The 23,976-nt window shown below is 37.9% G+C and overlaps 1 protein-coding gene across 2 annotated transcripts in view; it reads right to left on the reverse strand.

The window, feature by feature from the left end:
• Positions 1-236: 236 nt before the first annotated feature.
• Positions 237-23,976, reverse strand: part of CYB5R4 (cytochrome b5 reductase 4) — a 115,888-nt gene continuing 92,148 nt past the window's right edge. For both annotated transcript variants that reach the window (XM_069598337.1, XM_069598338.1), the window contains 4 exons: positions 14,080-14,230; positions 13,690-13,776; positions 3,010-3,174; positions 237-842 (listed from right to left, as the gene is read on the reverse strand). In XM_069598337.1, coding sequence (XP_069454438.1) covers positions 788-842; positions 3,010-3,174; positions 13,690-13,776; positions 14,080-14,230 — 458 coding nt within the window. In that variant the 3' untranslated portion in view covers positions 237-787. The remainder of the gene's footprint in view (positions 843-3,009; positions 3,175-13,689; positions 13,777-14,079; positions 14,231-23,976) is intronic.

The following is a 23,976-nucleotide window of genomic DNA, read 5'->3' on the forward strand; positions in this document are numbered from 1 at the left end:
TTTAAATTTAATCCATTCCAAAGCAGCAAATGATTGTTTTAGGCCATGGGACCAGAGGCTACACTTCCATTATCTTTCCCGATGCCTCTAGTTTTGGCTAAGAATAGCTGTCAAAGTTATCCAAGTTTCTAAACACATCTAATCCAAAACTACCTGTGTGAAGTGTCTTCAGAATCTTTTATCGTTGCCTCTTAAAATTCTCCTTAGATATCACCCCAAACATGCATTCAAACACATTTCTACAACAAAGATTAAAAAGTACTTAAGTATATTTTTATTCTACTCGGTATCAAGGCCATAGACACAAAATGTTTGGATCACTTAATAAGTTATAACATTCCATGTTTTCATAATAAGAACAAGGACATAAATAATCATTTCCTGAGTTAACAGTGCAATGTAAAATTTAATCTGTATTGCTAATCAGACATTGTACAGCATAGAAATGTGATCAAAATGATCATTTGCTTTATCATATCATAAAACAAGAGAGCTTATTGTAGAACAGTGATACAGTTTACATGGTAACAAACTTTGTGATTCATAACAAAGAATCCTATATGTTCTTGTTGCCATGACTGACTTTTCAGGACAAATATCAGTAGTAAAATAAGTTAAGGTACAAAATAAAGTCCACAAGGTATCTATAGTGAAGAAACATTTGTTTTTGTTTAAGAAACTGAAACTTGGATTCTAGTTAACCTTTTAGTATATTCAAAAATGTTCTCTTAAAAAACACCTTAAGTAATCACAAACTTAGACTAAACAGTTGAATGGCAGCTCTTCATTATGCTGTGAAACTATGGATCTCATCTTTGGAGAAGTTCAGATCATGCAGCATCCTGAAAAACAAATACAAAGCACATGTTTCTTATGGAAGATGCTTGAAAATAGAATAACATCAAAGTTTACCATTGTAACCATAGTATTTTTTCATATTTCCCAGTTAGTATGTGCTGTCTAAAAAACCCCATAATTTTCACTCCTAAAAAGTTAACAATTCCTTAGTGTCATCAAATATCTAGTAAGTGTTCATACTTGCAGCTGTCTCATAAATGTTATAGTTTTTAAAAGTATGTTTGAATCAAGATCCAACTAAAGTCTATTCACTGTGACTGGTTTATATGTGTTTTAGGTATCTTTTGAGCTGTAAGATCCCCTCCATCTCTCTCTGTCCTGCAATTTATTTGTTGACAAAATGAGATTTTCACATATTGACTTCCCCATGGTTCTGATTTTGCTGTATCCCTGTGGCTTTACTCTAATAATATGTTCCTTTTTCCCTTTATCTCCCTAAATTTAATAATCAGATCTAGAGGTCTGATCAGATACAGGTTCAGTTCTTTTTGACCAGACTATGTCATAGATCGTGCTCTTTCATCATGAGGCACATAATACCTGGTTGGCTCTCTTTTGGGATGCAAACCACCATTGATGATCTAGGTACAGATCAATTGGTTCATTAGGGACTGAAGTTGATGACATCCTACTTCTATCATTCTTTATCAGCCAAGGAATTCTCTAAAGAATAACTTCTCACTTATCATGTGGTTACACAGTAGTATAGCTCATATAGAAAAGGCAGAATAAATCCTTAATTTTTTCCCCTTTATTCATCAGTTTTCAAAATAAGGCGTTGATACTATAGCATTCTATCTTAATTCTCCCTCACTGAATAAGAAAAGTAGAAATACGGCTTAAGTATAATTTAACTTGGAAAACACTATCAAAGGAGACTGCAATCTTAAAAGTAGCTGTTTAAAATGCTGCTGGAAAAAATAAACATTTATTTAGAACTCCCTCTACGTAGTCATTGTGCTAAGCACTTCATCTGCATAAATATTATCATTTATTCCCTTGTATAAATGGGGCTTCCTAGGTGGCAGTGGTAAAGAATCTGCCAGTCAATGCAGGAGATGCGGGGTTGGCCCCTGGGTCGGGAAGATCCCCTGGAGGAGGAAATGGCAACCCACTCCAGTACTCTTGCCTGGAGAATTCCATGGACAGAGGAGCCTGGCAGGCTATAGTCTGTAGGGTCCCAAAGAGTGGGACACAACTAAGCGACTGAGCATACACATGTGCATAAAGAAGTACACTAAAGTTTAAAAAGTTTTGGCTCGTAGCTAATGACTACAGGGTGACTGTAAGTGGTGGGCTGGGATTCCAACCCAAACTGGTAGCTTCCTGGTAGCTGCCAGAGCAGACACACATATTCACACAAAGGGCCAGGATGGCACAGGAGTCAAAAGGACCAATGTGGTATAGCAGGCAAGCCTCTCACTATCTAACCCCATCCTACCTTTCCAGCCATACCGCCTGTCTTTTTCGTAATTAAAAATAAAACAGCAAGAGAAAAAACTGTCTAGAAAGTGTTAGGTTCAGACATATACCAAACAAGGAAATGCAGAGCATTTAAGGCAGCTGTATTTTAAAATCATCTAGAAATCCAGTAACAGTGGCTATCGCTATATCTAACCAAAACACGTTAAAGTGTCATTTTAGAGTTAAATCAGATCAAAGTGATTTTTAAATAAGATAGTTATACCACTGACTTTTCATTGTGCAGAGTTCAACTCCTTGACTAATGCTCACCCAGCTGCAGAGAGTAAAGGAGGATCAAAAGCTATAATGACATGAACACAGCTTATGATATATTTTTAAAAGAGCATTATACATTATGAAGCTTTGGTGGAAGGAGAGGTTGAATCTAGCGCCCCCAGAAAGATCTGGCGCCCATTCTATGAATGTGTTCACACTGCCTGCCACTAGGAAAGGCTATCAAGAGCTGCGTGTGTCTTACTTTTGTGTTCACGTTTAACTCTGTGCGTGGGCCTCTGACCCTTCACTGCCTACAGATGAAACACTTCGTCATTATTTCCTTACACTGACAGACTACTGAAGAGCAGGTTCATACGAACAGGCAGCACTGAGACCACACCAACCGCTCTCTATAGGAGGCTGTCATGTCACCAGTGCTGCAGTTCTTTCTCCTACCACACTGCTACTCACTTCATTCCTTGTTCTGTAAATGGTGTTGGTCCACAGAGGCAGATGAGGACTTTGGATGTGTCTGAACTTCTTTTCAAAAATTCAGATAGCAGAGCTGGTGAAATGTATCCCTGTTTGCCACTCCATTCAGAAGTAGGTGCTGAGAGGACAAATTCAACCTCAAATCTGGAGAGAAGAAACATTTCTTTAAAATGTTTATTATGTTAAACATATCATGAACATGTTTCAAGTTCACTAAAACATCTTTTTCTCCTCTGGAGAACAACTGAATATAGGAAGGTTGATACACTTGCTAGAAGAGCGCTGGAAGGGACTGTAAAAAAAAGATTTCACAAAAAGATACAAATAAATCCACAGTTATTTAACATAAACTTTTGGTACAGAAAAGAGAGTAAGTTGACATTTTTTATTGAACTCAGAGAGCGCTTAGCCTGGGTTCATGACCTGTGTGTAATTACATTCTACCTACATATAAATGTACTCCACTCAATAAACAGTTGTTGAATTCAACCGAGGATGACTATATCCAAGATACAGAATGTGGTTTATAGGGAGACTACAAACCAAATCATTTGAAATTAAAATATTTTGAATTAAAAAAACAGAAAGCTCAAAGTTATCTCAGAGAGCTCCACGCTTCTATTAATCTGCTCAGTAAAGAACATGACCAATGACATGAGTATTTTAATCTCTGACTCAAACCGAGTCCTTGACTCTGATAACCAATTGCCCATCTGACTCTCTTCTGTTACTGTCTCCATGGCCGCACCTCACCATGCAGTCTCCCTGCCCCACACTTGGCTTCACTGCTGTGAATGGCACCACAGTCACTCACATGGGGTGCACAAACCAGAAACCTGAGATTGATCTGCCTCACCTTTCACATCCCAATTCTCCCCAGTCCTAGCTCCTAACTCTGCTCTCTTCTCAGCCTGCACTGCCACAGCCTGCCTGTTCTCTTCCTGTAATGTTTCTACCACCCCCCACCGTTCAGTTCTTAGCTCAAGTATCATTTCTAGGGAAGCACTGCTGTTCCACTAAGTCTTTTCTTACATGTGTTGTAGAAACGTTTCCCTTTTCCTCTTCTTTATCACTCTTAAATCAGGCTGTAAATAGGTGGCCACCGAGATGATTATTTTAGTAATGTCTACTTTCCCCATAAGACGAGAAAATCTATGAGGGCAGGGACTGGTTACCGCTGTACCCCCAGTGGCCAGCACACAGGGAGGAAGGCATTTGAGAAAGGTACAGAATGATAAAAAGAAAGAAGTACATCAAACCAAGTCTCACAAGGAGCTCCAGACCAATTCTTTCCACAGCTCTATAATATGATATGTGACCTGCTGGTGAAGAGCCAGAGCAAATTGAAAATTCTAAGCTGTACCTGGTCCCTTTGCTCTGTTTTCACAAACATCATTAATTCTTATCATTTTTCAGCAGCATAGATCAAATGCCTTGCTACATTTTCTGCTTGAGTAATTTAGGTATTTTCTCAATAGTGGCAGAAATTAATTATATGTTAATCTCACGAAAACGTTGACGTGAATCATTTCTCTTGTGAGGTGGCCTGGGTAGCCAAACACCAGAACAGAAACAGGAGGCAGCTGGTGCAGTGGTCCTTGCCTGGCTGCACTGCAGCACGTTAATGCTCCCAAAAGCTGATGGCAGTCGGGGTGGGGAGGGCGAGGGTGGGACAAGCACACAGATCAGCTCAGGGTCCAGCTGGGGCTAGAAGAGCCGTCCCAGCTCTCAGCAGACCCAGACTCTACGTGGGAAAAACTACATGCTCTTACAGTTCGAATAATCTGATTTTATATTTAAAAACCCTATAGAGACATGTTTTATTTCTTGCTTTCAAGATCCCCATTTTGTTTTAGCAGTGATTCAAATCGACCCTATACAAAATAGCACCCCCAGAAAACATTCTTTCACTAACATTTTTTCCTTCCCTGCACTTATAATTAAGGAAGTGTTAGATAATTCTGGAATGTGATGTCTGTTTACTGCTTCATGAGGGCAGAGTCCTTGTTTATCTTCTTCTACACTGTATTCAGGCTTGGTTTGAGACAAATGTGCAAAAAATACTTGATGAATAAAGGAATTTATTGAACAAGCTATATTGGTTAAAAATAAACACTATACTTGGAAAAGCAAAGCCATATGCTGGTATCTATGAAATTACATATAAAAATGTATGTGAATTTGTGAGAGCATTTTTCTGGGAAGGTCCATAACCTTTCATCAGATTATCAAAGGGGAGTCAAAAGCAGCTGCAGAATCACTACGTTAAGACATTTCTAATTATACGTAGACAGTGCAATGGAAGACAGCAACTGCCTTGTTAAATTACAAATGAAAGATAGTCTCCTCTGCCTCTATTTTCCAATAAACCTGTCACTGTAATAAAACTGCTAAGATATGCAAATTGATATTGGTGTCCTTCGTCATCCAAAATAATCCTGCTTTTCCTTTAATGAGTGGCTTTAAAAAGAAAAAAAAGCCTAATCAGTGGGATATTTTCTACAGGCATCTACCAAAGAGTGAAAAATAACTGTGATCCTTATGTAAATGGTATAAATTCCTTATATGTTTTGTATTTATTTACATATTGGTCCCCTGGGTATACCTTTGGGGCTCTCGACTGAAAAAGACCAGGTGGCATGGATGCAGAGGATGGTAAGGAAAATTGCTCTGGAGAAGGAGATGGCAACCCACTCCAGTGTTTCTGCCTGGAGAATCCCACGGACAGTGGAGCCTGGTGGGCTACAGTCCATGGGGTCACAAAGAGGAGGGCATGATTGAATGATCTTCTTCCTGGGATTGGAAAAGAGCTTAAACTGGAGTGGGAGCAATCCCAAGTTAACTCAAGAGTATCTGAATGAAGGATTTTTTACACCACATCAAGATATACAGATGGTTATTATGGATGGTTACTTCCGAATTTTTCTAAAAGGAAACTTACTGTCTGAAGCATTTGTAGCTTTGAGGCATGCAGGGGTGCACTGCCTCAGATGAATGTCCCAAAATTCCTTTCTACCTTATTATTTCAAAAGTGCCAGAAAGGACTTGGACTCTTGAAAAAGTTATCAGAAAATACATTTTGAGGATCCATAAAGTGCAAAGCAATATATGTGAGAGAGAAAGAGAGACCTGATTCTATGAGGTCTAAATGTCAATGGAAGTAAACAAGCTTGTCAAAAATAAATTATTTTCAAGTAGACTGATAACGACTTGAGATTAAAAAATCTTGAAATACAAATGTATTCATTAGTCTAAACCACATGCAGAGCCTGAAGTCATTTAACAACATATTCCCTCCTCCCAAAGGCCATCAACTTCCGGGACCCACTGATTCCTATTTCTTAACATGCATGGACCTGCCCTCCCATTTTTACTGCCATAGCTTCAGTTCCAGCCCTTCTATCTCTTGTCTAAGATGCTGCTCTATTAGCCTTATCCTCATCTACCTGGCACATCCTTATTATACTAGTTTTCCTAAAAACCCAGATCCATCTCACAATTACTTTGCTTAAAAAGCTTCAGTGACTTGTTACTACCCACAAAATAGTATTTCAAGAATATTTGGGGCCCCAGCTTTCCCTGTTTTCTCTAAACTAAAGAAAAATACTAGAAACTGTGGTGAATGCTATTTGCTCATAGGAGAAACAGCTCATAAACAGCTGACGTTAACATGAAATAAAATGTACATTTTATAGAAACATTTCTCAAAATGAATCTGATGAAACACTTGTATTCTTCCAAATGTTAGTGGTAGTCCATGGGAGGCAGGGGGAAGCTAACCTAATCAAGTAAGTCTGGGGGAAAATTAAAAGGTATTTCTTTAGAATTTTTTCAAAGCCTTGAACATGGTAAGTTCATATTAAGCTTCAAAAAGCTAACAGAGCATACATTACTTCTCAAACCTATTTAATCACAGAGCCCTTTAGGGTGGGAATACATGAACACATTCCAAGAAATACACCTCTGGAGGAAAATCTATCAGGGGAACAGAAAATGGTTTAGGGTCCAGATTAGGGAACCCACATATCTGAGTTGCCTCACAGGCTGCAGGAAAAGGAAGGGATTCAAGCACTTTGTTCAGTTTCCTTATGCTTCTGGAATCACTGGATTTTGCTGTCTTAAAGGAACTAACACATTGCTAGTCCCCAGAGTACAGAAAAACTTTACCTTTTGAGAGGCTATTTGTCAAAATGGATCAGTAGCTTTGGTACACTTTGACTTAGTGATTCTTCTGGTGAATTTCTACCCTGCAGTACACAGAACTGTACAAAAAAGGTCTTAATGATCCAGATAACCATGATGATGTAATCCCTTACTGAGAGCCAGACATCCTGGAGTGTGAAGTGGGCCTTAGGAAGCACTATTACAAACCAAGTTGGTGGAGGTGATGGAATTCCAGCTGAGCTATTTCAACTCCTAAAACATGATGCTGTGAAAGTGCTGCACTCAATACGCCAGCAAATTTGGAAAACCTGGCAATAGCTACAGGACTGGAAAAGGTCAGTTTTCATTTCAATAACAAAGAAGGGCAATGCAAAACAATGTTTAAACTACCATAAAATTGCACTAATTTCACATACCGGCAACGTAATGCTCAAAATCCTCCTAGTTAGGCTTCAATAGTACATGAAATGAGAACTTCCAGATGTATAAGCTGGACTTAGAAAAGGCAGAAGAACCAGAGATCAAGTTGTCAACATCCGCTGGATCATAGAAAAAGCAAGAAAATTCCAGAAAAACATCTACTTCTGCTTCATTGACTACGCTAAAGCCTTTGGCTATGTGGATCACAACAAACTGTGGAAAATCCTTAAAGAGAGGGGAATACCAGACTACCTTACCTGCCTCCTGAGAAACCTGTATGCAGGTCAAGGAGCAATAATTAGAACCAGATATGGAACTACGGACTGGTTCAAAATTGGAAAAGAAGTACATCAAGGCTGTACATTGTCACCCTGCTTATTTAACTTATATGCAGCATACATCATGATAAATGCCAGGCTGGATGAAGCACAAGCTGGAATCAAGATTGCCAGGAGAAATAGCAATTACCTCAGATATGCACATGACACCACCCTAATGGCAGACAGCAAAGAGGAACTAAAGAGCCTCTTGATGAAAGTGAAAGAGGAGAGTAAAAAAACTGGCTTAAAACTCAACATTCAAAAAACTAAGATCATGGCATCTGGTCCCATCACTTCACAGTAAATAGATGGAGAAACAATGGAAACAGTGACAGACTTTATGTTCTTGGGCTCCAAGATCACTGCAGATGGTGACTCTAGCCATGAAATTAAAAGATGCTTGTTCCTTGTAAGAAAAGCTATGACAAACTTAGCATATTAAAAAGCAGAGATATCACTTTGTCAACAAAGGTCCATATAATCAAAGCTATGGTTTTTCCAGTAGTCATGTACCGACATGAGAATTGGACCCTAAGGCTGAGCACTGAAGAATTGATGCTTTTGAACTGTGGTGTTGGAGAAGACTCTTGAGAATCCCTTGGACTGCAAGGAGATCAAACCAGTCATTCCTAAAGGAAATCAATCCTGAATATTCACTGAAGAACTGATGCTGAAGCTCCAATACTTTGGCCACCTGATGTGAAGAACTGACTCATTGGAAAAGTCCCTGAATCTGGGAAAGATTGAAGGTAGGTGAAGGGAACGACAGAGGATGAGATGGTTGGATGGCATCACCAACTTAATGGATGTGAGTGCGAGTAAGCTCCGGGAGTTTGTGGTGGACAGGGAAGCCTGGTGTGCTGCAGTCCACGGGGTAGCAAAGAGTCAGACACGATCAAGTGACTGAAAAACAATGAACTCAATGACCAAACACAATGAAGCTATTAAAAACCATGGTATAGTGCAGGTTTTCCCAACTAGCACTGATGGTATTTTGGGCAGAATAATTTTCTGTCATCTTGTGTTGTTCTGTGCACTGTAGGCTCTTAGCAGCATTCTTGGCCTCTACCCACTAGGTGCCAGGGGAACCACCTTCATCAGTTGTTACAATCAAAAATGTTTCCAGACATAAATGCCCCCTAGGGTGCAGAATCACTCCAGGTCAAGAGTCACGTTTAAAGTATTCTATACATAGAACATACACAATACACTAAAAAGAAAATGTAGTTATAAAAAGTATACTCAGTAGGACTACATGATTTAAAAAATACAAAAGAAAGCAAATAATACATGTGTATAAGTATGTGTGGGCGGGGGGAAAAGGGGAGAAAGAGAAAGAAAATGGAAAGATATAGACAATTATTGTTGCTTGGATGGTAAGACTACAGATGATTTTTTCCCCCATAAGTATTTTTCTATATAAATTCATATTAATTCTATAAACAGAGAAATCAACAAATCATCAAATTCCACTATTTACAGAAAAGAATATACTACTAACTTTACTAAAATAAGGTTACTGTCTTCAAAAATGACTACTTTGAAAGGGAAGGAAAATACTTATTATATTTGTGTATTACAAAATGCCACCTAGGAGTCAATCTCATTGTAAAACTGTCCTTCCCCTCAAAACTAATTCTGCAAAAGCAGAGAACTCAGAGTAGGTGCATTCTACTGAGGGGCAAGGGAAGTACCAATGTATAATACTGAGCCAAACAGGCCTCATAACACTGCTCAGGCCTCATAACACTGCTCAGTAAAAGACAAAAATACGAGAAATTTAATTTGGATCACAGTTTATATAATAATTAGCTACAGCTGTTGCTGTACATATTTATGTTCTGTTTTTCTTTCATTTTGCTTTAGGAAAGTATATGTAGGAGACTTCCCTAAACTTGGAATGTTGTGAACCAAATTCCAATTACTGGAGTTAATAGTCAAGTGTAATAGTATATTTGGATAAAATTCAGGCAAGCTTTCTTTCCCCCCTCACATTTAAGCCTTAATGGCATGAAAACTGAATTGAAACAGAAATATCCTAAAAAAGCACTTATGGTCTATCTATTTTCTGCAATTCTAGTAAATTTAGCAACGTGGGAAAATGAAGAGATCCGTTTCCTGGACTGCATGAGAAAATAAGGCAATACAACATCCCTGTTTCCTATTGTAACCCTGGGGAACAGGCACATGGCAGACGCTCACAAGTATTTCACGAATGAATGAACGTTACAAATATACTAATTCTGGGCCCAGCACCCACTCTGCCATTTCACTGCCCCCATATGCAAACAATCCTATGATGTAGATATTGATGTCCCTTTCCACAGATGGAAAAAATGAAGCTCTATCAGATCAAGTAACTTGCCCAAGGTCACAAGGTTAATAAGTTTCCATTATACAATTGTATTTCAAAGAATTTCCCTTGCCAACCACATTATTTAGATAAACATGCTTGCTGAAAATGAAAATACTAGATTACACACCAGTCTCAGCATCCATTTTTCCTATTCCTCCTTGTTCTACAAAGGACTGATTAGAAAACTGTGTCCTAATCTTACAGAGAACAGGGTTTTTCATTTAACTACACACACGTTTTTATTGCCACAATCCAATAATAATCTAACCAAGATGATGTGTTCAAGTGTCACATTTTGTCATCAGAAATGTATTGGTAAAATGAGAAGTGACACAGGAGAGTCAAGATGTAGGAAAGGGTGATTTAACAGATAAAAAATACAGACTTAAATGTTAACTAAATGATGTTTATGACGGTAGCCCAACAGGCTCCTCTGCCCATGGGATTTCCCAGGCAAGAATACTGAGTGGGTTGTCATTTCCTTCTCCAGGGGTTCTTCCTGACCCAGGGATCAAACCCAGGGACAGCCTGCACTGGGAGGCAGATTCGTTACCACTGAGCCACCCTGGAAGCCCAACTAAATGATAGATATGACCAATTAAAACGTTACATTAAATTTAAACTTTTACTTTCCTTGTATGTATGGGACTCAACAATTATATATCTTGAATGAACACTATCACCAAAACCCATCGGTAAGCCTTTAAGGCCAGGTTTCTCCTCCATCTGCATTAGTCTCAGAATATGGAAGGTTCCTGACAAATGTTCCAAAGCCACGTACCCATGCGAAGTCATGTGTTTTTCCAGTGAAGGTCTGACCATGAGTCTCCAGGGGACACAGATCAGCCAGTGTGGGAAGTCAGTGCCAGGAGCGGGCCTCCAGCAAGGCGAGTGTATCTCCAGAAGGCGGAAGAGAAGGCAGGGAGCAGAGAACGCACAGGAGTGGGAGCAGAAGAGAGAGGATAAAGGTCGGCTGGCAGTCAAAACACTCTCACTTCTCCCAGCAAACTGGAGCATCTCACTCACCTGATGAGTGCTCTTAGAACCACTCACCCAGAAGTGGGGAAAAAGGGGCCTTTCCTTATCCTCAAGCCTACACAATGCCACCAACCCAAATTACGTGGACCATGCAAGGAAAAACACACAGGGGATATTGTTAAAGCATACTTTGTGTTCAGAAGCTGTCAACACATTCCCTTTCCCAATTAGTTCTTACATCAAAGAAATACTGTTCGCTGAAATAACAGTAAATGAATTTTCCTTGTACAAGGAAACGATCTTACAAAATACCATGTCCCCAAACTGCCAGAAGTACTTACAAAAGGAAAAACAGAAAACTAGCTACAGAAGTATAGCTACGTCTGTCTAAAGTCTTTTAAATGATTGTTTAGGAAAAAGAAGCTCAAGTAGTCAATACAGAAATGAAATGCATGTCCACAGAGGTCCTCCCTAACCGCAATCCAAATAATCTGAGGCAGGGCTTCACAGTTTCCAAACCATTTACACTGCCTTCTCTAGTCCGCACAATAGCCTTAGGAAGTACGACAGATGTCATTATTCTATTTCGAAGATAAAGAGACAGGCCTACAGAGTTAAGTAATTTCTGAATACAGTTTCAAGCTAGTAAAGGGTAGACAGAAAGCCAGAATTTAGGCCTTTAGGTTTTTTCATAAACGCTGCTTCCAATTTTCCACTTTGAGTGAAAAAGACACTTGAAAAACCCAGGAATCTGTATTTGTTTAAATTAGGCTCTAAATTGCCATGCAACTACTTAGACATAATAAATATTTTTAGGATTATGTTTTAAGTATATTAAGAAGAGAAAACACTTCAAAGATCATTAAATTCACATCACTTAATTTGTGCAAATTACTTACTAAAAGAGAATGAGGGGGAGAATGGGAGACAACAGGGAGGAAAAACTAGAAGGAACCATGGCATCACCTTAGTGAAGATGTTTGGAAAATATTCATAAGTACCTAGAGGCCCTGGGACAGCTGAGTTCCTGAAGTCTTTACCTTTGAAAAGGCAGAGAACTTTTATCTATACTATACTGTCAAACACTCCAGTATTCCTGCCTGGAAAATCCCATGAACTGAGGAGCCTGGTAGGCTACAGTCCATGGGGTCGCAAAGAGTTGGACACAACTGAGCGACTTCACTTTCACTTTCATACCATCAAAAACATAAACATTTGTGTCAGATATTTTGTGTGACTTAGGAAGTTCTGCAATTCTAGAAAGAGTTTTTAATGATTACAAAAATGCTTCAGGATGTATGACAGCTTGTTCAAGTCGCTCTTCTTCTAAAAGATGTGTTTTGAATTTCACACTGCCTTCACCTCTCTTTAGGGGAGATGGAGCATATGCCTGTTAACCTATCTCACCTTCTTTACTATGCTTGGGCTCCTTTTTCGACGAAACAAATTATTACCGTGCTGTCCTTGCTGCCTCATTCTACCACTGAATTCAGCCTGCCTCAAATTTTTTTCCATGAACTATACTGGCATTTCCCAAAGTGTCTACTGAGGATCATTTGTGATATTTAATGTGTTTATGTAAACAAACAAAAATGAAGAGAATCTTGCTAAACAATGTATAATTAACCCCCTTCCTGGAAAGTCACAACAGGCACTGGCATGGATGGTAAAGGCTCTAAGAAATCCTGTAGTGAAGAATCATGTTTGCTTATTTATTTAATTTGGCTGCACTGGGACTTCGCTGTGGCATGTGGGATCCTGAGCTGCATCATGTGGGCTCTTGGTTGTGGCATGCAGGATCTAGCTCCCTGACCAGGGATTGAACCCAGGCTACCTGCATTGGAAGCATGGCGTCTTAACCACTGGACCACCTGGGAAGTCCCAAAACATCTTTATTTTTGCTTAACTCATCTCACCAAACTTATTTGATTTGTCCCCATTATAATTAGAAAATCCTGAATTACCAAACTGACTACACTGGATCATTTTCAAAGAAAACCCAACTCACTATAAATAACATAACGTAAAGAGAAAGCCCAGGAACTTCCCTGGCGGTCCAGTGGTTAGGACTCTGAGCTTTCAATGTGGGGGGTGTGGGTTCGATCCCTAGTTGGGGACATGATCCCATGAGCAATGTGGTGCAGCCAAAAACTTTTTTTTTAATTTAAAAAATCAATATAAAGTCCATTATATATTTTATCAATACATATTTGATGTCACATTGACCTTGTCAAATAGTATTTCTTTGGGGAAGGTGTATTAACATTACATACATTTAAATTTAAAGAGAATTATTGATTTGTTTACTTTTTGTTAGGAGTTTTCTGGTCAACTAAGAACTTGAACTGGAAGAGGTTAAGGTCTCAATTGACTGAACATGTATGAAAATATTTAAACACAGAGCTAATACTACTTTAATACCTTTTATCCTTAAATGCTAATTTCTCCAACTGGCTTCTCCAAATTATGTCATCCTCTGTTTTATTGAAGAACATCAGCTTCACTTTCCTTAAAAGAAAACACAACAATTCAAAAGTACTATTTCAATTATATTTAAAATATGCATGAATGGAAAGTCTAACCGTGAATTAGCATGAATGTTTTTCAGTGCCAATTAGGTAATCAAAGGTATCAAAACGAAAGGAGTCAAATGAATAAAACAGCTTAGAGTAGAGGAGGAGGAGTAAGAAATGGTGACTAAGAGATGAGAACATGTCTGTTGAAGTCCACTGAGTTTTTAATAGATTTAGAATACCTTCTACTAATCTAACAGCCTCACAAGGGACAGTAGTTAAATGTAAAATGACATACCTGAGACTGGGTATATTAGTCAAAGCATAATTCAGTACTTTAACCATTGGTGTGAAGCCTGTTCCTGCTGCCAATAAAAAGAGATCTTCCAATTCTTGGAGCTGGGATATTATAAAATTGCCCTCAGGATTGCTTACAGAAACATAATCTCCTACACAACGAAATATACATGAAATCAGAAAAAAAAAGTCAGGAAAACGGAAACAGTTAATCTAGCTGAATTAAGAACACTAGGAGAAGCAGGTTGCATAATTATCAGACTACATCTCAGTTTTCAAGCAACGTTAGCAGTTTTAAGACTATTCATTAGGCCCCCAAGTATGTCATTATACTCAAATTTTCATTATAATCAAATTAATAATAAGGTTTTATTATACTTATTTCTCAATATTATTTTCCCAAACCATTTGGCGACTCTAATTTATAAACTACCACCACTAATTATCAATAAAGTCTTGATTGCTAAACTATTGATAAAACTAAGTATTTCAAAAGCAGAGTCTGTGTATACCTGTCTTGCATAGTACAGAGTGGAGAATATATATTCACTACTTACATACTGATTCTTAATCATAGTAATAAACCTAGTAAGAGAAAAAAATTGAAATAGAAATACTTTCTAATATCTTGTTATTATCTTTTTACTGTTAATTTTTTAATTACAAAAGTTACATTTCCTTACCAAAGAACATTTAAAAATATGCAAATATATAGCAATAAAAATCACTCCTAGATACTGTTAATAATTTGAGAGAATTCTTTAGTCCATTTTATTTTAATTTTTTTAGTTCAATTTATTTGATTCCCACTCCCTTTACTGAAGTTACTTCATTACATGTGTAAAACAGATTCATTTGCCACACTCTGCATTCCATCTGGGATTCCCTGACATCACCAAACACAAGTTGCAGAACTTGCATTTTCTTCTGAAAGTTTTATATTTTTTTCACACAGTAAAATTCACTCTGCATGGTCTTTGACAAATGCATAGTCATGTGCTCACCATCTCAATAGCATAGAGAATGCTTCATCACCCTAAAAACTCCCTCTGTATTCAACCCCTCACCCCACCCCTCACAACTATTTATCTGTTCCATTCTTACAATTCTGCTTTTCCAGAATGTCATATAAATGGTAAAATTGTACAATTTGTAGCCTTTTGAGCCTAGGTGGTTTTGCATAGCAAAATGCATTTTAAAAATATTATTATCTTATGTACTAATGTTTTCTTAGCTCAGTCTCCCAAGACAATAGAAATAAAAACAAAATAAATAAATGGGATGGACCTAATCAAACATATAGGCTCTTGCACACAAAAGAGACCATAAAAAGAAAAAAAAAGACAACGTACAGAATGGGAGGAAGTATTTGCCAATGATGTGACAGACAAGGACTTAATCTCCAAAATATACAAACAGCTCATACAACTCAACCACAACAACAACAAAAAACAACCCAATGGAAAAACAGGTAAAAGATCTTAGTAGACATTTCTTCAAAGAACATACAGATGGCCAACAGGCACATGAAGAGATGCTCAACATCACTAATTATTAGAGAAATGCAAATCAAAACCACAATGAGGTACCACCTCACACCAGTTAGAATGACCATCATTAAAAAATATACAAACAACAAATGCTGGAAAGGGTGTAGAGAAAAGGAAATCCTCCTACTCATGTGGTGGGAATGTAAATTGGTATAGCTATGACGGAAAACAGTGTGGAGGTTCCTCAGAAAACTGAAAATAGAATTACTGTACGATTCAGCAATCCTATGCCTGGGCATATACCTGGACAGATCAATAATTCAAAAAGAGACATGCACACCTATGTTCACAGCAGCACTATTCACAGTAGCCAAGACACAGAAATAATCTAAATGTCTAGCAACAGATGAATGGATAAATGTACATATATACAACTGAGTAATACTCAGCCATAAAAAAGAATGACGTAATGCCATTTGCAGCAAGATGGATACAACTAGAGATTATCATACTAACTGCAGTAAGTCAGAAAGAGAAAGACAAAATATCATAAGATATCACTTATGTGTGGAATCTAATGGCACAAATGAACGTATCTACAAAACAGAAACAGACTCACAGACATAGGGAACAGAACTGTGGTTGCCAACGGGGAGGAGGTGGGAGAGGGAAGGACTGGCAGGTCAGGATTAACAGATGTAAACTACTACATATAGGATGAATCAACAACAAGGTCCTCCTGCAGAGCATAGGAAACTATATTCAATATCCTGTGATAAATCATAGTGGAAAATAATATCAAAAAAAGAATGTCTATATGTGTATAACTGGGTCAATTTGCTATACAGCAGAGATTGACACAACATGTAAATCAACTATGCTTCAATAAAAATTTTTTTTAAACACAATTGAAAAAAAAATCCACAAAATAAAACAAAAGCTGTTCTGAATTCCAATAAAAACAAAGCATGATCAAAACCAAACTTGGGGCACACTACTACCAAATCTACAATCAAAATAGTTGAATAAACCCTTTTCTGGTATGCAACTGATATAATCTCTATGCACCACTCAAATAAGACAACTGTCTTCAGGACATTTCAGAAATTTTCAATGTAATATTAAAAATAAAAAATAAAAGAAAAATGCTTTCAATTTTTCACCATTGAGGATAATGTTTGCTGTGGGTTTATCATATATAGCTTTTATTATGTTGAGGTATGTTCCTTCTATTCCTGCTTTCTGGAGAGTTTTTATCATAAATGGATGGTGAATTTTGTCAAAGGCCTTCTCTGCATCTATTGAGATAATCATATGGCTTTTATTTTTCAATTTGTTAATGTGGTGAATTACAATGATTGATTTGCGGATATTGAAGAATCCTTGCATCCCTGGGATAAAGCCCACTTGGTCATGGTGTATGATCTTTTTAATGTGTTGCTGGATTCTGATTGTTAGAATTTTGTTGAGGATTTTTACATCTATGTTCATCAGTGATATTGGCCTGTAGTTTTCTTTTTTTGTGGCATCTTTGTCAGGTTTTGGTATTAGGGTGATGGCCTCATAGAATGAGTTTGGGAGTTTACATTCCTCTGCAATTTTCTGGAAGAGTTTGAGTAGAATAGGTGTTAGCTCTTCTCGAAATTTTTGGTAGTATTCAGCTGTGAAGCCATCTGGACCTGGGCTTTTCTTTGCTGGAAGATTTCTGATTACAGTTTCAATTTCCGTGCTTGTGATGGGTCTGTGAAGATTTTCTATTTCTTCCTGGTTCAGTTTTGGAAAGTTGTACTTTTTGAAGAATTTGTCCATTTCTTCCACGTTGTCCATTTTACTGGCATACAATTGCTGACAGTAGTCTCTTATGATCATTTGTATTTCTGTGTTGTCTGTTGTGATCTCTCCATCTTCATTGCTAATTTTATTGATTTGATTTTTCTCCCTTTGTTTCTTGATGAGTCTGGCTAATGGTTTGTCAATTTTATTTATCCTTTCAAAGAACCAGCTTTTGGCTTTGTTGATTTCTGCTATGGTCTCTTTTGTTTCTTTTGCATTTATTTCTGCCCTAATTTTTAAGATTTCTTTCCTTCTACTAACTCTGGGGTTCTCCATTTCTTCCTTTTCTAGTTGCTTTAGGTGTAGAGTTAGGTTGTTTATTTGACTTTTTTCTTGTTTCTTGAGGTATGCCTGTATTGCTATGAACTTTCCTCTTAGCACTGCTTTTATAGTATGCCACAGGTTTGGGGTTGTTGTGTTTTCATTTTCATTCATTTCTATGCATATTTTGATTTCTTTTTTTGATTTCTTCTGTGATTTGTTGGTTATTCAGCAGTGTGTTGTTCAGCCTCCATATGTTGGAATTTTTAATAGTTTTTCTCCTGTAATTGAGATCTAATCTTAATGCATTATGGTCAGAAAAGATGCTTGGAATGATTTCGATTTTTTTGAATTTATCAAGGTTAGATTTATGGCCCAGGATGTGATCTATCCTGGAGAAGGTTCCGTGTGCACTTGAGAAAAAGGTGAAATTGATTGTTTTGGGGTGAAATGTCCCATAGATATCAATTAGGTCTAACTGGTCTATTGTATCATTTAAAGTTTGTGTTTCTTTGTTAATTTTCTGTTTAGTTGATCTATCCATAGGTGTGAATGGGGTATTAAAGTCTCCCACTATTATTGTGTTATTGTTAATTTCCCCTTTCATACTTGTTAGCATTTGTCTTACATATTGTGGTGCTCCTATGTTGGGTGCATATATATTTAAAATTATAAAACACTGATGAAAGAAATCAAAGAGGACACTAATAGATGGAGAAATATACCATGTTCATGGATTGGAAGAATCAATATAGTAAAAATGAGTATACTACCCAAAGCAATCTACAGATTCAATGCAATTCCTATCAAGCTACCAGTGGTATTTTTCACAGAACTAGAACAAATAATTTCACAATTTGTATGGAAATACAAAAAATCTCAAATAGCCAAAGCAATCTTGAGAAAGAAGAATGGAACTGGAGGAATCAACTTGCCTGACTTCAGGCTCTACTACAAAGCCACAGTCATCAAGACAGTATGGTACTGGCACAAAGACAGAAATATAGATCAATGGAACAAAATAGAAAGCCCAGAAATAAATCCACACACCTATGGACACCTTATCTTTGACAAAGGAGGCAAGAATATACAATGGAGTAAAGACAATCTCTTTAACAAGTGGTGCTGGGAAAACTGGTCAACCACTTGTAAAAGAATGAAACTAGGTCACTTTCTAACACCATACACAAAAATAAACTCAAAATGGATTAAAGATCTAAACGTAAGACCAGAAACTATAAAACTCCTAGAGGAGAACATAGGCAAAACACTCTCTGACAGAAATCATAGCAGGATCCTCTATGATCCACCTCCCATAATACTGGAAATAAAAGCAAAAATAAACAAATGGGATCTCATTAAAATTAAAAGCTTCAGCACAACAAAGGAAAATTTAAGCAAGGTGAAAAGACAGCCTTCTGAATGGGAGAAAATAATAGCAAATGAAGCAACTGAGAAACAACTAATCTCAAAAGTATACAAGCAACTTATGCAGCTCAATTCCAGAAAAGTAAACGACCCAATCAAAAAATGGGCCAAAGAACTAAACAGACATTTCTCCAAAGAAGACATACGGATGGCTAACAAACACATGAAAAGATGCTCAACATCACTCATTATCAGAGAAATGCAAATTAAGACCACAATGAGGTACCACTTCACACCAGTCAGAATGGCTGCGATCCAAAAGTCTACAAGCAATAAATGCTGGAGAGGGTGTGGAGAAAAGGGAACCCTCCTACACTGTTGGTGGGAATGCAAACTAGTACAGCCACTATGGAGAACAGTGTGGAGATTCCTTAAAAAATTGCAAATAGAACTGCCATATGACCCAGCAATCCCACTGCTGGGCATACATACTGAGGAAACCAGAATAGAAAGAGACACATGTATCCCAATGATCATTGCAGCACTGTTTATAATAGCCAGGACATGGAAGCAACCTAGATGTCCATTAGCAGATGGATGAAACTGGAGCCGATTATACAGAGTGAAGTAAGCCAGAAAGAAAAACACCAATACAGTATACTAATGCATATATATGGAATTTAGAAAGATGGTAATGATGACCCTGTATGCGAGACAGCAAAAGAGACACAGATGTGTAGAGCAGACTTTTGGACTCAGAGGGAGAGGGAGAGGGTGGGATGATTTGGGAGAATGGCATTGAAACATGTATACTACCATGTAAGAAATGAATCGCCAGTCTATGTTCGATGCAGGATGCAGGATGCTTGGGGCTGGTGCACGGGGATGATCTGGAGGGATGATGTGGGGTGGGAGGTGGGAGGGAGGTTCATGTTTGGGAGCTCATGTACACTCGTGGCAGATTCATGTCAATGTATGCCAAAACCAATACAGTATTGTAAAGTAAAAGAAAGTTAAAAAAAAAAAAGTTGTCCATAATTTAAAAAACAATTTCAAATGCTCTGGTTTATTTTTAAATGCTTGGCTACTCATCTCTTTTCCCGTTCTTGTCCATGGCAGGATAGTAAAGATTGGGTAGTAACTGATGAGTTAAACATTAGAAAGTACCAGAAGCTCCCTGTTATAATTTGAAAGGAACCATGAGATCAGAATATCCTCAGGAAAAAGTCAGCTGTTTGTTTACTAAAGAAGCCTCACAGAATATTATCTTGATAATTTCTGTCCACAGTCCAGTCTTTCCAATGTCATAAAATTGATTAGACTCAGGCAAGGACCTAATGCTACTCTAATTCATAAGAGATTAAAGCATACTTTTCAGAATGGCAACAGATTTTCAGCCAGACTACCCACTTCTAGTGACCTGAGCTCCATCCAGGACTTCTCATTCCCAATGCAGGAAGATCAAAAATAGCACTATTCGGAAGGCCAAACTAATCATATAAAATTGCTTGATGTACACAGAATTGAAACAAAGTAGATTGTTTGATAAGGTAGCTCCTATAGGTCCTAATGGAGTTTCACGAGTTATCACTGTCATGCCAGTGTACAACCCTCTAAGGGGCACCAGTGTCTGTGCCATGAGAGCTCTCCTAGGAGAAGTTGAAAAAACACTGGCCTTACTAGTTCAGTTCTCCTTTTGCATGCTGTAGGCTGACTCTCCACGCTGTTTTCTGTTACACAATGTCTACAGATAGGTTATAATTCCACCTTCTATATTACAATTGTGCTGTCAGTCCTTCACAAGGTGGTATTACCAGATCTGCAGGTATTGCAAAATTCTATAGGTTCACACTTATGTTCAATATTTTGATTTATCTAACCAAAGATGACTCATCACATCTGTTATATGTTGATTGCTGAGCTTAACTTTCAGATAGCAAAGATTTTTTCTATTTCCAAATTTCAGCCATCTATTTCACTCGATATTACTGCTAATGTGGTCTTAAAGGGGGAAGGGCACGTTTATTGTTAGGCAAAAGGCAGTGAAAACTTGAAGACATAGAAAAAGGAGTAAAATAGTAAGGGAGGGAATTTCTAAATATTAGTAGATTTCATTATAGTCCCTTTATTAATTCTTACAGAGTACTTTTACTGAGAGCCAATTATGTGCCAACTGCTCTGCTAGGAATGAGAAATACAAAGATAAGACAATCTACACCCTTAAACTCAAAGTCCTGTAAATAAGAAATATTATGTATTCTTATCCTAGAGCTATGAACCAAGTGTTAGTTACTGAGGGGCTCAGAAGAGGAGGGAGGTTTCATAAAGGAAATGATGTTTTTAAAAAATACTAAAACAAAGGTACTTGACAGGCAGAAAGATGGTCAATGGGCATCCTACAAAGCTCATGTGCCAAAAAAAAAGAAAAAGCTCATGTGCCAATGAATGAGGATGACAAACTTGTAGAGCCTGAGTAGCACAAGTATTTTGTATAGTGAGAGGTGAAGCTGGAGAGTTCATCAAAGTCTTCACAGGCCATGAAAAGGGTGTAATCAGTTAGGTAATGGAGACCCATCCATGGTATCAAAGCTGCAGAGCAACATGATTAAATTGATTATCAGGGCAGATATGGATAAAGAACTGGAAAATGCAGATTAATAGTAAGATATCAGTTAAAGGCAACTGAGAGAGACCAGTTACCAGTTACAGGATCAACAGAGATGTGATGAAGGATTGATCTAAGAGGTGGCAGAAAGGATAGAAAAGACAGATTAAAAAGCTACTGAGAGGTAGACTCATCAGAACTTAGCCACTGACTGGATTGGAGGGAGGCAATGGTTGTCTGAGAAGGCCTTACAAATAGCTGAGAAAAGAAGAGAAGCGAAGGCAAAGGAGAAAAGGAAAGATATATCTATCTCAATGCAGAGTTCCATAGAATAGCAGGGAGAGATAAGAAAGCCCTCCTAAGTGATCAATGCAAAGAAATAGAAAACAATAGAATGGGAAAGACTGAGATCTCAAGAAAATTAGAGACACAAAAGGAACATTTCAAGTAAAGATGAGCACAATAAAAACAGAAACAGTATGGACCTAACAGAAGCAGAAGATATCAAGAAGAAGAGGCAAGAATACACAGAAGTACTACACAAAAAAGATCTTAATGACTCAGACAAACCACAATGGTGTGATCACTTACCTAGAGCCAGACATCCTGAAATGTGAAGTCAAGTGGGCCTTAGGAACTATGAACTAATCACTACGAACAAAACTAGTGGAGGTGATGGAATTCCAGCTGAGCTTTTTCAAATCCTAAAAGATGATGCTGTGAAAGTGCTATATTCAATATGCCAGCAAATCTGGAAAACTCAGCAGTGGCCACAGGACTGGAAAAGGTCAGTTTTCATTCTAATACCAAAGAAAGGCAATGCCAAAGAATGTTCAAATCACTGCACAATTGCACTCATTTCACATGCTAGCTAGCAAAGTAATGCTCAAAATTCTCCAAGCTAGGCTTCAACAGTATGTGAACTGAGAACTTTCAGATATTCAGGCTGGGTGAAGAAAAGGTAGAAGAACCAGAGATCAAATTGCCAATATCTGTTGGCTCATAGAAAAATCAAGAGAATTTCAGAAAATCATCTACTTCTGCTTCATTGACTACGCTAAAGCCTTTGACTATGTGGAAAATTTTTCAAGAGATGGGAATACCAGACGACCTTACCTACCTCCTGAGAAATCTATATGCAGTTCAAGAAGCAACAAACCGGACATGAAACAACAGACTGGTTCCAAATTGGGAAAGAAGTAAGTATGTCAAGGCTGTATATTGTCAGCCTGCTTATTTAACTTACATGCAGGGTACATCAGGTGAATGCCTGATTAGATAAAGCACAAGCTAGAATCAAGACTGCAAGGAGAAACATCAATAACCTCAGATATGCAGATGATATCACCCTTATGGCAGAAAGCAGAGAGGAACTAAAGAGCCTCTTGATGAAAATGAAAGGGCAGAGTGAAAAAGTTGGCTTAAAACTCAACATTCAGAAAACTAAGATCATGCATCTGGTACCATTACTTCATGGCATATAGATGAGGAAACAATGGAAACAGAGACAGACTTTATTTTCTTGGGTTCCAAAATCACTGCAGATGATGACTTTAAATTGAAATTATCTTAAATTGAAATAAACATGAAATTAAAAGATGCTTGTTCCTTGGAAGAATAGCTATGACAAACCTAGATAGCATGTTAAAAAGCAGAGATATTACTTCACCGACAAAGGTCCATATAGTCAAAGCTGTGGTTTTTCCAGTAGTCATGTATGGATGTGAGACTGAACCATAACGAAGGCTGAGTTTTGAAGAATTGATGCTTTTGAACTCTGGTGTTGGAGAAGACTTTTGAGAGTCTCTTGGACTGCAAGATAAAACCAGTGAATCCTAAAGGAAATCAGTTCTGGATATTCATTGGAAGGATTGATGCTGAAGCTAAAGCTCCAATACTTTGGCCACCTGATGCAAAGAACTGACTCATTGGAAAAGACCCTGATGCTGGGAAAGATTGAGGGCAGGAGGAGAAGGGGACGACAGAGGATGAGATGGTTGGACGGCATCACCAACGTGATGGCCATGAGTTTGAGTAGGCTCCGGGAGTTGGTGACAGGACAGGGAAGCCTGGGCATGCTGCAGTCTACAGGGTTGCAAAGAGTTAGACATGACTGAGTGATGGAACTGAACTGAACTGAATGGGAAGACTCAGGGAAGACTCAAGTCTCCAGATGGAGTCGAGGATGAACAGATAATATTTTGCAAAGAAGCGAAGAACAGATGAGGAATATGGAAGCAATATGGTGAGACTAAGAGAACACAACTTTGGCTGCAGACATGGTGAGTTTAAGATATTTGACAGATTCCACAAGGAAATAACCAAAGGAGAGTGTAATATG

This window comes from Ovis canadensis, chromosome 8 (assembly GCF_042477335.2).
Source record: "Ovis canadensis isolate MfBH-ARS-UI-01 breed Bighorn chromosome 8, ARS-UI_OviCan_v2, whole genome shotgun sequence".
NCBI lineage: Eukaryota > Metazoa > Chordata > Mammalia > Artiodactyla > Bovidae > Ovis > Ovis canadensis.